Source organism: Pongo abelii, chromosome 18 (genome assembly GCF_028885655.2).
Source record: "Pongo abelii isolate AG06213 chromosome 18, NHGRI_mPonAbe1-v2.0_pri, whole genome shotgun sequence".
Taxonomy (NCBI): Eukaryota; Metazoa; Chordata; class Mammalia; order Primates; family Hominidae; genus Pongo; species Pongo abelii.
The window spans coordinates 83,549,264-83,566,073 of record NC_072003.2 but is presented as its reverse complement, the minus strand read 5'-3'; the positions used below and the strand labels follow the sequence as shown (position 1 = coordinate 83,566,073).

General features: G+C 46.3%; 1 protein-coding gene across 6 annotated transcripts in view; it reads right to left on the bottom strand.

Annotated features, from left to right (window-relative positions):
• Positions 1 to 16,807, bottom strand: part of DNAAF1 (dynein axonemal assembly factor 1) — a 35,073-nt gene extending 18,266 nt beyond the window's left edge. For 4 of the 6 annotated variants that reach the window (XM_054534208.2, XM_054534206.1, XM_054534207.1 and 1 more), the window contains exons 1-6: positions 16,485 to 16,781; positions 12,905 to 13,040; positions 11,703 to 11,794; positions 7,253 to 7,474; positions 6,300 to 6,466; positions 2,292 to 2,413 (exon numbers count right to left, since the gene is read on the bottom strand). In XM_054534208.2, the coding sequence (XP_054390183.1) occupies positions 2,292 to 2,413; positions 6,300 to 6,466; positions 7,253 to 7,474; positions 11,703 to 11,794; positions 12,905 to 13,040; positions 16,485 to 16,608 (863 nt within the window). In that variant the 5' untranslated portion in view covers positions 16,609 to 16,781. Of the gene's footprint in view, positions 1 to 2,291; positions 2,414 to 6,299; positions 6,467 to 7,252; positions 7,475 to 11,702; positions 11,795 to 12,904; positions 13,041 to 16,484 lie in introns of all 6 variants that reach the window. The other 2 variants (XM_054534203.2, XM_054534205.2) reach the window with 2 other exon arrangements.
• Between the last annotated feature and the right edge of the window lie 3 nt (positions 16,808 to 16,810).

The window sequence follows — 16,810 nt, the reverse complement described above, 5'->3', positions numbered from 1 at the left end:
CCAAGGAGAAGAAACCATGTTCCAGTCCATTTACCACACAGTGAGAAAACCTCAGACCCTTTGATCTCAGAGCAGACAGCCAGCAAAGGCCTATCTGTTGCCTGCTACGTGCCAGGCACCGTTCTAGAGGCTGGGGACCCAGCAGTGAATGTAGGAGCTGATCTCTGTTAGAGGAGCCCTTTTAGTCGGGGAAGACAGATCCTAAACAAAGAAATGAGTATAGGCCAGAGGCTGATGTGTCCTAAAAGGAAATTAAATCAGGCCGAAGAGACATCAAGTGGAGAAGGTACTATTTAGATAGGTCATGGAGAGTGCTCTAACAAAATGACAGGTGAGCAGATACCTGCTGCATCCTAGACGACAGCAAGTGCCCAGTGTCAAACAATTAGTCAGTGGTTGGATTAAGATTCAACGCCAGGGGTGTGGTGGCTCAGGCCTGTGAGGCTTTGGGAGCCTCAGAGCTTTGGAAGGCCAAGGCAGGAGGATCACTTGAGGCCAGAAATTTGAGACCGGCCTTGGCAACATAGTGAGACCCCCATCTCTACAAAAAACTTAAAAATTAGCTGGGTTTGGTGGTGCACGCCTGTAATTCTCAGTTACTTGGGAGGCTTGTGTGAACCCAGGAGTTTGAGGCTGCAGTGATCGCGCCACTGCACTCCTGCCTGGGTGACAGAGTGCAACTCTGTCTCTAAAAAAAGACTCAAGCCAGGTTAATCTGACTCCTGAGCTGGAGTCTTGGGCTATGCTGTAAAGGGCGGTGGCTCCGATTGCTCACATCCATGTTACTTTCTTCAGCATGGCCCCTGGGGCGGGAGCAGGATCTTCAGTGGCAGCGGCTCCCACTGGTTCACTCCTAGGAGCCCAGCACCTGCTCGGAGTCCTGCATGTTGCTCACAGGCACTCACAAGGACCCTGTGGCAACAGTATTCTCATCCCCACGCTGCAGATGAGGAACGTGAGCCCAGGGAGATTAGGGAGCTCCCTCAAGGTTGTAACGTAGCTCGTGGCTGCAGAGCTGGCTTGGGAGCCAGACCCCTGCACACTGGCTGCTCTCCCGGTCCTTACCACCCCCAGACCTGGGGCCCAGGGAGCTGGGTCAATTTCTGTTGAACCTCCCAGGAGCAGGTCTTCTGGTTTTCTTTCTTTTTTTTTTTTTGTGATGGAGTCTCTCTCTGTTTCCCAGGCTGGAGTGCAGTGGCGCGATCTCAGCTCACTGCAAGCTCTGCCTCCTGGGTTCACGCCATTCTCCTCCTCAGCCTCCTGAGTAGCTGGGACTACAGGCGCCCGCCACCACGCCCGGCTAATTTTTGTGTACTTTTAGTAGAGACGGGGTTTCACCGTGTTAGCCAGGATGGTCTCGATCTCCTGACCTCGTGATCCACCTGCCTTGGCCTCCCAAAGTGCTGGGATTACAGACGTGAGCCACCACGCCTGGCCCTGGTTTTCTTACCTGGCTAAAGTGGAAGCTCTATTTGAAATATTTGTTAGTTTGATTTAAATTTGTGAGTTTAAAAACACATTACAAGCTACATATATTTTAAATGTTGTATAATGCAAAATTCAGATTGTACTTCTCGTCAAGTAGCCTATATGACTGATATTTTATTCTAATTAGAATGACTAAATTGATCTAAATTTAAAAGTAAGTTAAAAACACAGATAAAAGCAGTGACGATAAACATGGCAGTCCAGGGTACGATGTTCCTAATATTAAAGAAGCTCTTACAAATCGGTAAGAAAAGCACTTCAAAAAGAAACTTGGAAAAAGTCACTGTCAGAATATTCATAAAGGAGGAAATATAAGCGTCCAATAACAATGAAAAAAATGCCCAACTTCATCAATTTTCCAGAAATGGCAATTTAAAACAATGGGGTACTATCTTCACCCATCAACTAACTTGGCAAAGATTTCCTTTCATGGTTATGTTATGTGAGGTTGTAAATTGGTACAAACTCTCTAGAAAACAACTAGAAAATATTTGTAAGAGTTTTTACAAAGTCTGAAACCACTTTCTTCAATGCAGTGATACTACTCCAAAAATTCCATTCCAAGGAACTCATCAGCAAAGAGGTAAACGACTGATACAAAGATACTTATCAAAGGAATATAAAAATCTGTGAATAAGTGCTCAAATTCCCATTACAGTCAACTATGTAGCCATCAAGCCTATTTCCAAAGAACATTTTTGGTATGTGAAATTGCTCAAGAATCAGAAATTTTAAAAGTTTAGTATTAAGCATGGTCAACTATTAAATATTAAAATATGATCAGAAGGCTTTACTCTTCTTACCTGTCCTTTGGAAACACTGGTCTATCATCCAGGTATGTTAAGTGCTTTAGTCGTACAGTGACTGTCCTTCTGTAATTAGGAATGTGTCTGATAACCGGGTTTCCCATCAAATTCAGTACACGCTGCAAGAAGACAAGCAGAACCAAAATGATTACTGAAAGATGCGATTGAATTATTTTATATGTGCTGTGCACTAAGAATAAATGAACAAAATCTATTTTCTGAGCAAAAAAGAAGTGCCAATATCCCGTCCTGGTGACTTGGTGGGAGAAATCGTAAGGTTTCCATTGCTCTCACGCTATCAGAGCTGTCTAGATCATTCAGCAGCCCTTTCTTCCGCATGAACTTCAGATCTTAGAGCTCATTGTCCCTCCAGAACAATATTGGAAAACATTTCCTGAGGCTTTTTCTGAGTGCAGTTGATTATATTAGTTTTGCTACCCGACCTCTTTTACTGAAATGAATCTCTGCCTAATTGATTGTTTTCTTTTCTTCCCAGCCAGGATCCATTTTACGAAAACGCACACAGCCGCTAGACAGAGAAGCAGCAGTGACTAAGGGAAAGGATGGGGAGTGCCTGATTACCTCTGCTGAGTGCCGCAGGATGGACGGCCCTTCTCCCTCGGCTTACAGCTCTCCCTGCTGTCACTTAGGACCAGGGAGCAGGAAGGGGCTCAGCAATCCGACCTGCCATCCTCCCCCATCTTTAAATACTGTCGCCTCCTCTACTGCCTTAAGAAACTCAAAGAAGTTTAATGCTTAGTGGGGCTGGGTGCGGTGGCTCACTCCTGTAATCCCAGCACTTTGGGAGGCTGAGGTGGGTGGATCACTTGAGGTCAGGAGTTTGAGACCAGCCTGGCCAACATGGTGAAACCCCATCTCTACTAAAAATACAAAAATTAGCTGGGTGTGGTGGTGAGCACCTGTAATCCCAGCTATTCAGGGGCCTGAGGCAGAAGAATCACTTGAACCCAGGAGGCGGAGGCTGTAGTGAGCTGAGATTATGCCACTGCACTCCAGCCTGGGTAACAAAGCGAGACTCCATCTCAGAAAAAAAAAAAAAAAGAAGTTGAATGCTTAAGGCAACATGAGGGTGAACCATTTCAAAATGTAGTTACCCTGCACAGGGTGGGGTGGTGGGAACAATACACCCAGGCAGCAATAAAGGGGTAAACGGTGTGGGGAGGATTTAAAGGCAGTCACGAAACAACTATTAACATAAAGCAATCTGCTTTGATTCTGGGCTGAATTGTGTCTTAATCAAAATTCACATGTTAAAGTCCAAACCCTCAGCACCTCAGAATGTAACTGTATTTGGAGAGAAGACTTTTAAAACCGTGATGAAGTTGAAATGAGTCCATTAGGGTGGGCCATAATCCAATCTGACTGCTGTCCTTAGAAGAAGAGAGTAGGACGCAGAGAACACACGGCACAGAGGGAGGGACCATGTGAGGACCCAGGGAGAAGACGGCCATCTACCAGCCAAGGAGAAGCCTCAGGAGAACCCAGCCCTGCCTACACCTTGCTCTTGACTTTCAGACTCCAGAATCATGAGAAAATAAGTTTCTTTTCTTTTTTTTTTTTTTTTTTTGAGACGGAGTCTGGCTGTGTCTCCCAGGCTGGAGTGTAATGGCGCGATCTCAGCTCACTGCAAGCTCTGCCTCCCAGGTTCGCGCCATTCTCCTGCCTCAGCCACCTGAGTAGCTGGGCCTACATGTGTGCGCCACCAGGCCTGGCTAATTTTTTGTATTTTTAGTAGAGACGGTTTCACCGTGTTAGCCAGGGCGGTCTTGATCTCCTGACCTCATGATCTGCCCGCCTTGGCCTCCCAAAGTGCTGGGATTACAGGCGTGAGCCACTGTGCCCGGCTATGAGAAAATAAATTTCTATTGGTTAAGCCACCGGGTACTTATGGCAACCCCAGCCAAAACAAAAGCGAACAAACGGGGGGATTATAATATAATAGAGCTTTCTATTCTCACCATGCGCTGCAGTTCTAAACTAGTCTTTTGATAGTACACACTACAGATTGTTCCTGAACTATGATTTGCTTTCAGTTGACTCACTTTTCTCCTTGTTTATCAATACCCTAAGCGGTATACAATAAACTCAAGGTTTTTGTGTGCTAGTTTTAGTATTTTTTTTCCTAGTACACACGACAACACATAGACACTAAGAAGCAAGGAGGCTGTCAAAGGCTACTAGCGAGGACTCAAAAGGACATAGGAAGCAACCTGAAGGGTTCTCAAGCCCAAAGGACGGGAATTTTTTTTTTTTTTTTGAGACAGTGTCACATTCTATCTGGAGTGCAGTGGTGAGATCTCGGCTCACTGCAATGCCTCCTGGGTTCAAGCAATTCTCATGCCTCAGCCTCCCAAGTAGCTGAGATCACAGACGTGCACCACCATGCCCAGCTAATTTTCGTATTGTTAGTAGGGATGGGGTTTTGCCATGTTGACAAGGCCGGTCTCAAACTCCTGGCCTCAAGTGATCTGCCCACCTGGGCCTCCCAAAGTGCTGGGATTACAGGTGTGGGCCACCATACCTCACCTGGATGGGAAAATTTGAACATGAAAAATTAAAGTGATAGCAAGAGTTAAATCATGTCAAATACTGTATATATAAATGTATGTGTTCATAATGATACTGAAAATAGAAAGGTTTCATTGTCACCATGAGAGGTTGCCAGGGTCTCAATTCATTTTACTGAAAATTGATTAATAACCAGCCCGAGCAATATGGCAAAACCCTGTCTCTACAAAAAATATAAAAATTAGCTGGACGTGGTGGTGTGCACCTGTGCTCCCAGCTACTTGGGAGACTAAGATGGGAGGATTGCTTGAGCCCGGAAGGTTGAGGCTGCAGTGAGCCATGATTATACCACTGCACTCCAGCCTGGGTGACAGATCAAGACCCTGTCTCAAAAAAAAAAAAAAAAAAAAAAAGAAAGAGAAAAAAAAAGGAAAGGAAAGAAAAGAAAAGAAAAACGATAAATAAAAGGGCCAAACATTGATCCTGGCCTTTTCTGCATGAACTGCATGAACCACTAGTTGGCGAATGAAAGCTCTTTGTAGAAGTGTAGAAGCATTCTAGCTAACAGATGCTGAGAGAGTGAGAGAACTGGAAAGCTGTCATTGTGTGACTCATCATTAAATAATTAATCTAGGCAATGTTCATCAGTGACTGCTAAAATAACTGGGAGAAGGACTGACGGGGAACTTCATAATGGCTGGACCAGGCTGACAACATCTGAACCCACTAGTGAATCTTAAAACAACAAAAGGAGAAGCAAGCAGGCATCACACGCTCCCTGATGTGAGGAGCTGGCAGTGGAAGAACCTGACACACCTCAAGGTGAAATATTGAGCCTGGATACCATCCAGCCCCTAGCTCCGATATCATTTTACAGGAAATACCAAGGCCAGCAGAACATGTTAAGTGGCACCACAAGGATGCAATCAGCTAAATCCAGAATGTGGGTAACACCAGACAGAGGACCTGGTTTCCTTGAAAAATGCCTGTAATCCCAGCACTTTGGGAGGTTGAGGCGGGTGGATCACTCAAGGTCAGGAGTTCAAGACCAGCCTGGACAACATGATGAAACCCTGAATCTACTAAGAATACAAAAATTAGCTGGGTGTGGTGGCAGGCACCTGAAATCCCAGCTACTCGGGATGCTGAGGCAGGAGAATTCCTTGAACCTGGAGGCAGAGGTTGCAGTGGGTGGAGTTCGTGCCACAGCACTCTAGCCTGAACAAGAAGAGCGAGACTCCGTACCAAAAAAAAAAGTCCTTATCTGTTAGAGGTACACACTGAACTATTTGTGGGTAAAATAATACGACATCTGGCATTTCAGATACTCCAGCTAAAAACACAAAGAGGAAAAAAGTGTGAAAAAGGGAAGGAAGGCAGGAAGGAGAGAAAAGACAAAAGGACTTGATATTTGATGAAAATAATAGAAGCAGTTTCCTGTGGTGCTTTTTCGTTGTTTTTGTTTTTGTTTTTTACCAAATCGGGCATGCTTTCCAGAATGCTCAGGATCTCTGGGTCGCTCAGCTTGTTGTGCGAAAGGTCAAGGACACAAAGCCTCAAACACTCTTGTAGATGCTGAATGTCCTCCACGGTCTCCAGGTGATTGTGGGCCATCTGCAATGTGTTCAGGACTGGGAGGCAGGCTGGAAGGTAAGGTCAGCAGAAGTCAAAAACAAAGGCATAAAAATGCTTCTTGGGCCAGGTGCAGTGGTTCATACCTGTAATCCCAGCTCTTTGGGAGGCTAAGGCGGGAGAATCTTTTGAGCCCAGGAGGTTTGAGACCAGCCTGGGCAACACAGTGAGACCCCCATATCCACAAAAAGTAGAAAAACTTGCCAGGTCTGGTGGCACGTGCCTGTGGTCTCAGCTACCTGGGAGGCTGACGTGGGAGGATCGCTTGAGACCAGGAGCTCAAGGCTGCAGTGAGCTGTAACTGCACTACTGCATTACAGCCTGGGTGACAGAGCAAGACTCTATCTCAAAAAGAAGCAAAGCAAAACAAAACCAAAAACAATTCTTGGCCGGGCGCGGTGGCTCACGCCTGTAATCCCAGCACTTTGGGAGGCCAAGGCGGGTGGATCATGAGGTCAGGAGATCGAGACCATCCTGACTACCACGGTGAAACCCTGTCTCTACTAAAAATACAAAAAATTAGCCAGGTGTGGTGGTGGGTGCCTGTAGTCCCAGCTATTTGGGGGGCTGAGGCAGGAGAATGCATGAACCCGGGAGGCAGAGCTTGCAGTGAGCTGAGATTGCGCCACTGCACTCCAGCCTGGGTGACAGAGCAAGACTCTGTCTCAAACAAACAAACAAACAAACAAACAAACAAAAAACCACTTCTTGCCCATAATATAAAAGCTTAGAACATCCCTCAGGGGAAAGTGATGGACATATGGCAAATAGACACACTGCTTGCTGGGTACTCTTACAGAGGTTTTCAATGGTCTTGATGTAATTGTTGCTGAGGTTAAGAGCATCCAGTTTCTGCAGAGGTTCCAGGTTCTCAATTTTATGGAGCAAGTTCATTTGCAAGAAGAGGCAACGCAACTCAGTTTGGGCCTCCAGGTTTTCGATTTTCTGTATTCCATTGCTCTGCAGCCAGAGACAGCGCAGCCCTGTGTACTCTTCCAGGTTCTCAATGCGATCAAAACCTAACAAAAAGGAAGCACGTGGGAATTAAGCTCCTACTCACAGGGCAGAGGGGTCACGGTCACCCTTGTTTTTGCCTACTATTAGGGACTGAATGTCTGTGTCCCTTCACAATTCATACATTGAAATCCTAACCCCTAATGTGATGGTATTAGGAGGTGGGACTTTTAGGAGGTGATAAGGTCATGAGAGAAGAACCCTCAGGAATGGGATTAGTGGTCGCATAAATGAGGCCCCAGAGAGCTTCTTTGCCATCTTCACCCCATGAGGATACAGCAAGAAAGTGCCATCTGAGAATAACAAGCAGGCTCTCACCAGTCACCAAATCTGCCAGTAGCTTGACCTTGGATTTCCCAGCCTCCAGAACTGTGAGAAATACATTTTTGTTGTATACAAGCCACCCAGGCTATGGTATCTTGTTACAGCAGCTCAAAACGGACTAAGACACCTGCCTACCTGGCATCCACACCTCCTTCCTCCAGTAACAACTTTTCTTGGAGGAACCATCCTTTTCCTAATATCACCCGACAGCTCTCTGGGCAGCCTATCAGAGTCACGGTGACTCATTCGGGGGTGGCCACACTTAGCCAAGCAAGACCAACTTTGATGAATCCTAGGGGGTCTTGCTGAAAAGACTGGTAGTCTTTCTGCTGGAATCACCCACCTGGGAGGGTGGAGCCTACTGCTGGCCTTCATGGGTGGGGAGTGGGTGGAGGTGGGGGTGCAGTGGGGGTAACCCTGCCTTGAAAATGTTCCCACCAGGCCTGACCCTAGTGCAAACTGTGGGCCTTGTTTTGTTCTCTTTTTCAGTTTTATGAGCCAAATTTAGGGTTAGGAAAACAAATCTTTTAGTTTCCTTTAGTAACTCATCATCGATGTGTAATTCATGCCTTGACCTACTATTACCAACACTTTTTAAAGTTCTTTATTTTGTTGCCTGAAAAAGTTTTTATTAAAACATTTTAATATCAATGGTGAGCAAAATAAAAAGAAATGCACCCATGTTCTTGCCAACAATCTGTTTTCATTTTTCTCTCTCACCTTCCAAGCTTGCTGTAAGCATACGTAACATTTAAAATAGTTGTAGAATACACTTAAACACAGGCATTGTATAGATAGACTTTTTAAAATCCTATCTTTTTTCCACAAAAATTTTGATTATTTTATTTCTTCAAGTTTTATTTTAAGTTGATGGGTTCCTGTGCCGGATGTGCTGGTTTGTGGCATTGGTAAATGTGTGCCATGTGGTTTGCTGCATGTGTCATCCCATCACCTAGGTATTAAGCCTAGCATCCATTAGCTATTCCTCCTGATGCTCTCCCTCCTTGCAAACCCTCTCCACAAAAATTTTTATAGTGGAAGTATTTGCCATATTGCTCCAAGGTCTTCATGCTGAAGTCAGTATCTATAAAAGATAGGATTTTTTTTTTCTTTAAGATAGCCACAACACCACTGTGACGTCTAAACAACAGTTCCTCAACGTCATCATCAAATAGCCAGTAACTGGTCACATTTCTTTGTTGTCTTTTTTTCCAAACTGTTTACTGTCTGAATCAACATACAAATAAGGTCCAAACCTTGTAATTTGTGGATGTCTCAAGTCACTTTTTTTTTTTTTTCTCGATGGAGTCTGGCTGTGTCCCCCAGGCTGGAGTGCAATCGCACAATCCCGGCTCACTGTAACCTACACATCCTGGGTTCAAGCGATTCTCCTGTCTCAGCCTCCTGAGTAGCTGGGATTACAGGCACCCGCCATCACCACACCTGGCTAATTTTTGTATTTTTAGTAGAGATGGGGTTTTACCATGTTGGCCAGGTTGGTCTCGAACTCCTTACCTCAGGTGATCCACCTGCCTTGGCCTCCCAAAGTGCTGGGATTACAGGTGTGAGCCACTGCGACCAGCCAACCTTTTTTTTTTTTTTTTTGAGACAGAATCTTGCTCTGTCGCCTAGGCTGGAACGCAGTGGCACAATTTTGGCTCACTGCAAACCGCCTCCTGGGTTCAAGCGATTCTCCTGCCTCAGCCTCACAAGTAACTAGGATTACAGGCATGCACCACCACACCCAGCTAATTTTTTTGTGTGTATTTTTAGTAGAGACGGGTTTCACCATGTTGGCCAGACTGGTCTCAAACTTCTGATCTGTCTGCCTCGGGCTCCCACATTGCTGGGATCACAGGCGTGAGCCACCAAGCCCGGCCTTAAGTCACTTTTAACCTAAGAGTGTTTGTGTGTGTGTCTCTCTCTTTCTTCCATTGCAATTTTTTGTTGAAGAAACTGGATTATTTGTCCCCTTGGGTTTCTGACATTCTGGTTTTTCTCCCTGGTCTTTGCTCTAGCTCTCACCCCATCTCCTCCCCCTTTGCTGTTCAAGCCATCTCCAACTTGCTGCTCTCCCCTGGATCCCACCATCACTGCAACCACCTGGCTAAAGTCTCCCTAAGATCCTAACTGCTACATGCTACCGTCAGTCCTCTTAGCCCTTGACCATTCCAAGGCATCTGGCCCACGGGCCCTGTGCCCCTTTCCCAGCTTCCTCCTCAGGCTCTCTGGATCACCCACCTAGTGTCGATGCCTTCATGTTAGCGATGCAGTAAGACAGGAGTGGATCCTGACACCAACAGCATACAATGGAGTGATGAAGTGTCACCTCCACTTTTGTCTTGGCCTTGCTTCCTTTCTTGGGTAACCTGCTCTGAGGGAAGCCAGCTGCCATGGGAAGGCTCATGTGGTGAGAAATTAAGGCCTCTGGCTGACAGCTATGAGGATCTGAGGCCTAGAGCCTGAAAGTGGATTCTCCAGCCCCCGTCAAGCCATCAAATGAGTGAGGCTGCGCTGACAGTCTGGCTACTGCCTCATGAGAGACCCTGAGCCAGAACTGCCCAGCTAATGACTCCCGAGTTCCCGGCCCTCAGAAACTGGGTGAGATCATGAGTTGAAGTTGCTAAGTTTCAGGGTAGTTAATTATGTAGCAATAGATAACTAATATGGGCACCTCTCTCTCCTAGCTCTTCTACCTCTCTGTCCCTACTTAGTCAAACTTACTGGTTTTTTACTTTTTTCTTCCCGCCTCTTAAATATCAGTCTCCCGGGGGTCTGTCCTCCTACATCATCTTACTCACTGCTACACTTGGATGCTGGGTGGGGAATTTTGGAGCGGGCAAAAGTGGAGGTGAGGAGACCCATAGGAGTCGTTCCAACCCCTTAAGGCATTTGTGCTCCTGGATCCCTTTGGGCGTCTCCCTGGCATGGCACCGTCCTCATAATAGCCAGTCCCATCCCCCAGGACACCAAAGGCACATTTGCCGGTTCCCTCTGTGCATTTTCAGCACTGAGCAGTGCTGGGCACACAGTAGACTCCCGGCAAGCAGCTATTGAAGAAACAAATGAACAATGAGAGGACTGATAAGCAAGCTGGTCACCCCATCAGCACAGACTGGAAGCCCTCAGGCTGGGAAAAGCCCTGTCTGTGAACCTGAGCTTCCACTGATATGTGATACTGGCCTCCAGCCCTGGCTCCTGCTCATGCCTCTCCATTCTAAGAGGCACCCAAAGATCCTCATCATTTGTTTCCAACATCAAGCTGCAATCCTTCCTAACACATACCTCCCAACCCCAAAGTACTTACAAACTAACTTTCTGGTATGAAAAATTAAAGTCCTGGCTGGGTGCAGTGGCTCACACTTGTAAGCCCAGCACTTTGGGAGGCTGAGGCAGCTGGATCGACTGGGTTCAGGAGTTTGAGACCAGAATGGGCAACACGGCGAAACCCCGCCTTTACTAAAAATACAAAAATTAGCAAGGCGTGGTGGTGGGCACCTGTAACCCAGCTACTCAGGAGGCTGAGGTAGGAGAATTGCTTGAACCTGGAGACAGAGGTTGCAGTGAGCAGAGATTGTGCCACTGCACTTCAGCTTGGGCAACAGAGCAAGACATCATCTCAAAAAAAAAAAAAAAAGAAAGAAAAGAAAAAAATTCCCTAGGAAACAACAATGAAAGGTAATGTGTTTCCTTGGTATTCCTATAGCCAGTGGCTCCTTTGTAAACTGGTCAGGCAAGACTTTTTCTTGAAATAAATGTTATTCCTTTTCCATAAATCTCCACTAAAATTTGAAATTTCCTGCTTAGATACATTCTGAGAACTAAAGGTGATCCCTGCAAGTAATTTTTTATACCGCTAGACAGAATCTTTCCACCTGACGTGAAGCACTTCCTCTCTTAGGTCCTTACCTTTAAAGTGTAAATACAGCGTATCATTCAATGCTGGGGTAATATAAAGCTTGTGCTGCTTGCAGAGGTTTTGCAGGGAACTTTTAGTCATTCTGTTAAAATGGAAAATATGAATAAGCTTATTGCAAATTGTCAGCTGTAAAATATATTCTCACAGTTCTTTACCACATCCATTCCTGCCCAAAATTCTATAACATCCTATATCCCTGATACCTATTTTAAGTTCTTCTTTTTCTCTTTGTCCTTTTCTTTCTCTTCTTCTTTTTTGTATAGATTTTAGGGCCTCATCGAATATTATTTTCAGCATTTTTTTTTTTTGAGACGGAGTCTCACTCTATTGCCCAGGCTGGAGTGCAATGGCACAATCTCAGCTCACTGCAACCTCCGCCTCCCAGGTTCAAGCGATTCTCCTGCCTCAGCCTCCCGAGTAGCTGGGATTACAGGTATGCACCACCACACCTGGCTAATTTTTGTATTTTTAGTAGAGAGGGGGTTTCATCATGTTGGTCAGGCTGGTCTTGAACTCCTGACCTCAGGTGATCCACCCACCTTGGCCTCCCAAAGTACTGGGATTACAGGCAAGAGCCACCATGGTTGGCCTATTTTCAGCATTCTTAAAAATTGCAATGTATGTTCTTTTTTTTTTTTTTTTTGAGATGGAGTCTCACTCTGTCACCCGGGCTGGAGTGCAGTGGTATGATCCCGGCTCACTGCAACCTTCGCCTCCTGGGTTCAAGCAATCCTCCTGCCTCAGCCTCCCGAGTAGCTGGTATTACAGGCGCCCACCACTACGCCCAGCTAATTTTTTGTATTTTTAGTAGAGACGGGGTTTCACCATATTGTCCAGGCCGGTCTCGAACTCTTGACCTTGTGATTCACCCGCCTCAGCCTCCCAAAGTGCTGGGATTACAGGCATGAGCCACTGCGCCCGGCCTAAAAATTGCATTGTATGTTCTAATAAAAATACTTTAAATGGTGTCATGAGGAACTACTGCTGTTCCTCTCTGCAGGTCTGGCATTAAAGTTTAATAGAATGTGTGCTCAGCTGTGTGGCAGAGGCAGTGCCATCCTCACTCCATTCTCAGACACCGGGCAGGCAATTCAATCTCTACCAGCCTCTATTTCCTTATCCACACAAGGCGGTGATTACGCCATCTACCTTACTCCATAAACGTGCACTAATTAGGAGTATGCCCACATACCTGGGGCCCCGATCTTCCCTGTCTTCTCTTGGGTATGCAAAGTGACCACCTGACCCATTATCACCACTCTGTTTCTGCTGGCTTTGGTAGGATGTGTCAGAAGAACCCACACGTATTTCCTTAGGATCATTAATTTCTGTAAAATAAAAGAGATCAGGTCTGTAGAGATCAAGATATATACCAAAAAATATCCCCTAACTTCGGCTTGGTTAATGACCATCCACTTTTAGTACAGAACACCAGTATTCTTTAGTGGCTGGGTATGGTGGCTCAGGCCTGTAATCCCAGCTCTTTGGGAGGCTGAGGCAGGTAGATTGCTTGAGCCCAGGTGTTTGAGACCAGCCTGAGCAACGTGGCAAAACCCCATCTCTACAAAAATTAGCCAGATGTAGTGGTGCGTGCCTGTAGTCCCAGCTACTTGTGGGGCTGAGGCAGGTTGATCACTCCAGCTTGGGAAGTCAAGGCTGCAGTGAGCTGTGTTCACACCACTGCACTCCAGCCTGGGCAACAAAGTGAGACCCCGTCTCACCAAAAAAAAAAAAAAAAAAAAAGAGAGAGAGAGAGAACAGTAATCTTTAAATGTGTAACAATTGTTAAAGCATTGGCAAAGACTATGTAAATTTCACTTCTAGGTAGATCCTTTATAAAAACTCTTGTACAGTTGCACAAGAAAATATGGACAAAGAGATTTGTTTCTGCATTTTTCATAAAAGCCAAAAACTGTTAACAACGTAAATGTCCATCCATAGGGGCTGGTTACATAAAACAATGACTTGCTTTTCTGCCTTTGAGAAAAACGCACTAGAACTACATCTATCCATAGGGATAATTCTCAGAAACGTATATGGAGTGAAAAAAGCAAGTTTCACAATAAGCACAGGATACCATATATAAATTAAAAATATGCAAACCAATGCTATACACTGTTTCAGGGCATACATGTATAGAGAAGTGCTTGCAAGAATCCATATAAAATTCTGGACAAGGGAGGAAAGGAATGGGATTAGAAACGGGGTGGGGTACAGGGGACAAAAGGAACACCAACTTTATGTGAAATATTTTACTTCTTTTTTTTTTTGGAGACCGTCTTGGTCTATCCCCCAGGTTGCGGAGTTCAGTGGTGGGATCTCAGCTCACTGCAACCTCCGCCTCCCGGGTTCAAGCGATTCTCATGCCTCAGCCTCCCAAGTAGCTAGGATTACTGGCACCTGTCACCATGCCCAGCTAATTTTTTTTGTATTTTTAGTAGAGACGGAGTTTCCCCATGTTGGCCAGGCTGGCCTCAAACTCCTGACCTCAGGTGACCCTCCCACCTTGGCCTTCCAAAGTGCTGGGATTACAGGCGTGAGCCACCGTACCCAGCCTTATTTATTTTTATGTATTTTTTGGGGGGGCGGGCTTATTTCTTTAATTAAAAAAGACCTCAAGTAAATATGATAAAATGTTACTCATTTTCAGTTCTTGCTGGCAAAACATGGGTGTTTTAATGTTCTTTTTCTTTTGTCTTTTAAAAAATTTCTCAAGCCAGGTGTAGTGGAGCATGCCTGAAGTCCCAGCTACTCAGGAGACTGAGGCAGGAAGATCTAGCCTGGGTAACATAGTGAGATTCCATCTCTTAGAAAAAAAAAAAAAAATCATCAAAAGGAAAATCACATGAAAAGAAACAAATAGTGAGAATATCTTTGATAAAAATAACATGAGCACATTCAAATGAATAATTTTTTTAAAGGTCATTCAAAATTGGCCAACTCAACTGCACTTAACTTTAAGAGCTGTTGTCTGCTGCTTTCTGTGTTTGTGTGGTCTATTGAACAAGACTAAAGTCTGTGTGCGTGGGGACTGGTTCTTAAACTCATCAATTTTGCATAGAATGCCCAGCCACAGGAAGCAACACATAAATGTTTGTGGAAAAAATAAAGAATTAGTGCTCAATATATAAATATTAATATGTAATTAATAACAAGAGCTACCATTTAATAATGGCCCACTATATGCTGGGACATTTAATTATAATTCTCTCCATATACTCCTATATAATTATCCCAGCTTACAGATAAGGAGACTAAGTCTCCGAGAGGTTAAGCTCTGGGCCAACAGCCATAAAGCTGGCCAGCTGCTGAGCCTCAACCTGAACCCAGTGTCAATCGCTCCAAGACCAGTGTCTTTCCACTGAGCAATGCCAGTTCCCTATGGCTCTTCATACAAGGTTCATGTGGACAGTTGATGCTTAAGATATATTTGTTGCCTGGAACACAAATCAGCTGGTTTATTTGTTGCCTGGGTTCAGAAACTGGAACACAAATCAAGTGGTTTTTTAATGTAATCACTAAAAGGTTTCCTTTAGGGCACCAAGTCTAGTGGGAGCAGAAGCTGAAGCCAGCCTTCCTTCCTTCCTTTTTTTTTTTTTTGAGACGGAGTCTTGCTCCATTGCCCAGGCTGGGGGGCAGTGGTGTGATCTTGGCTCACTGCAGCCTCAGCCTCCCCCTTGGCTCACTGCAACCTCCACCTCCGGGGTCAGGGAATTCTCCTGCCTTAGCCTCCCAAGTAACTGGAATTACAGGAGCACGTCACCACGCCCTGCTAATTTTTGTGTTTTTAGCAAAGACAAGGTTTCGATATGTTGGCCAGACTGGTCTCGAACTCCTGACCTCAGGTGACCCACCTGCCTCTGCCTCCCAAAGTGCTGGGATTACAGGCGTGAGCCACCGCGCCTGGCCATGAAGGTTATCTTTCAAGACCATTCTGGCAAACTTTGGTGAGGGGATCACACACTGACCCCAGAACCAACTCTTCATTCGGACTCTCTACCCTAGGTCAGGCACTGGACTAGACTCCAAATTCAATCAGGATGTCTTGCCCTGACACAACATGCAGTCTGGAGGGGGAGAAAGCCTTTGATCTTACATAGTGATAGCAATAAAGGGACACATTTAAAGCATCAAAGTTGGGAGCAGGGAGAATGGCGTGGTGGGTAAGGGCTGAGGCTCTGGAGACCCAGACTGTCTGGGCCTGAGTCTGGTGGGTTTTGTTTGCTTGTTTGTTTGTTTGAGACGGAGTCTCCCACTGTTGCCCGGGCTGGAGTGCAATGGCAGGATCTTGGCTCACTGCAACCTCAGCCTCCCGGGTTCAAGCGATTCTCCTGCCTCAGCCTCCCAAGTAGCTGAGACTACAGGCGCCCGCCATCACGCCCAGCTCATTTTTTGTATTTTTAGTAGAGACACGGTTTCACTATGTTGGCCAGGCTGGTCTCGAACTCCTGACTGACCTGATGATCCGACCGCCTCGGCCTCCCAAAGTGCTGGAATTACAGGCGTGAGCCACCGCACCCGGCCGAGTCTGTTCTGTCACTGACTAGCCGAGGGTTATCTGTTTGGTGCAAGTTTTGTAACCTCTTAAGTATCTGTTTCCTCCTCAGTACGAAATGGCCAGAGAAGCCCCTACTGCAGAGCGTTGGTTGCTACCATTATTATTATTGTTATTATTTGGCTGTGAAGATCGGGTATGTGGTGTGGGAAGGGGGCTGGAGCGCCTAGCCGTGTCGGCCCCTCGCCCACCGCCCTCCCTGGGGGGCAGTCGACACCTTCCTTGCAGACCCTTCGGACTGTGCTACCGTGGTCACCGGCAGACTCCTCCACGCCGGGCTCCTGCGCGCAATCCAGCTCTGCTGCACCACCTGCCGCAGGCTCCGAGGGCTCAGGGTGCATGTTTACTTCGGCGACACCGAACGCCCCGCAGCTCTGGGGGGCCCAGGTTCGCGGCGGACGTCGCTACGGCCCCAGCCCAGCCAGAGACTCCCCTCTTTCCTTCTTCGCCAGCCGCTGGCGCCCTAGTCTTTGCAGCCCAACGCTTCCCCGGTCTCCAAGGCAACCGCCGCGCACGCGCACTCGGGGCGGGCCAGCGCGCTGG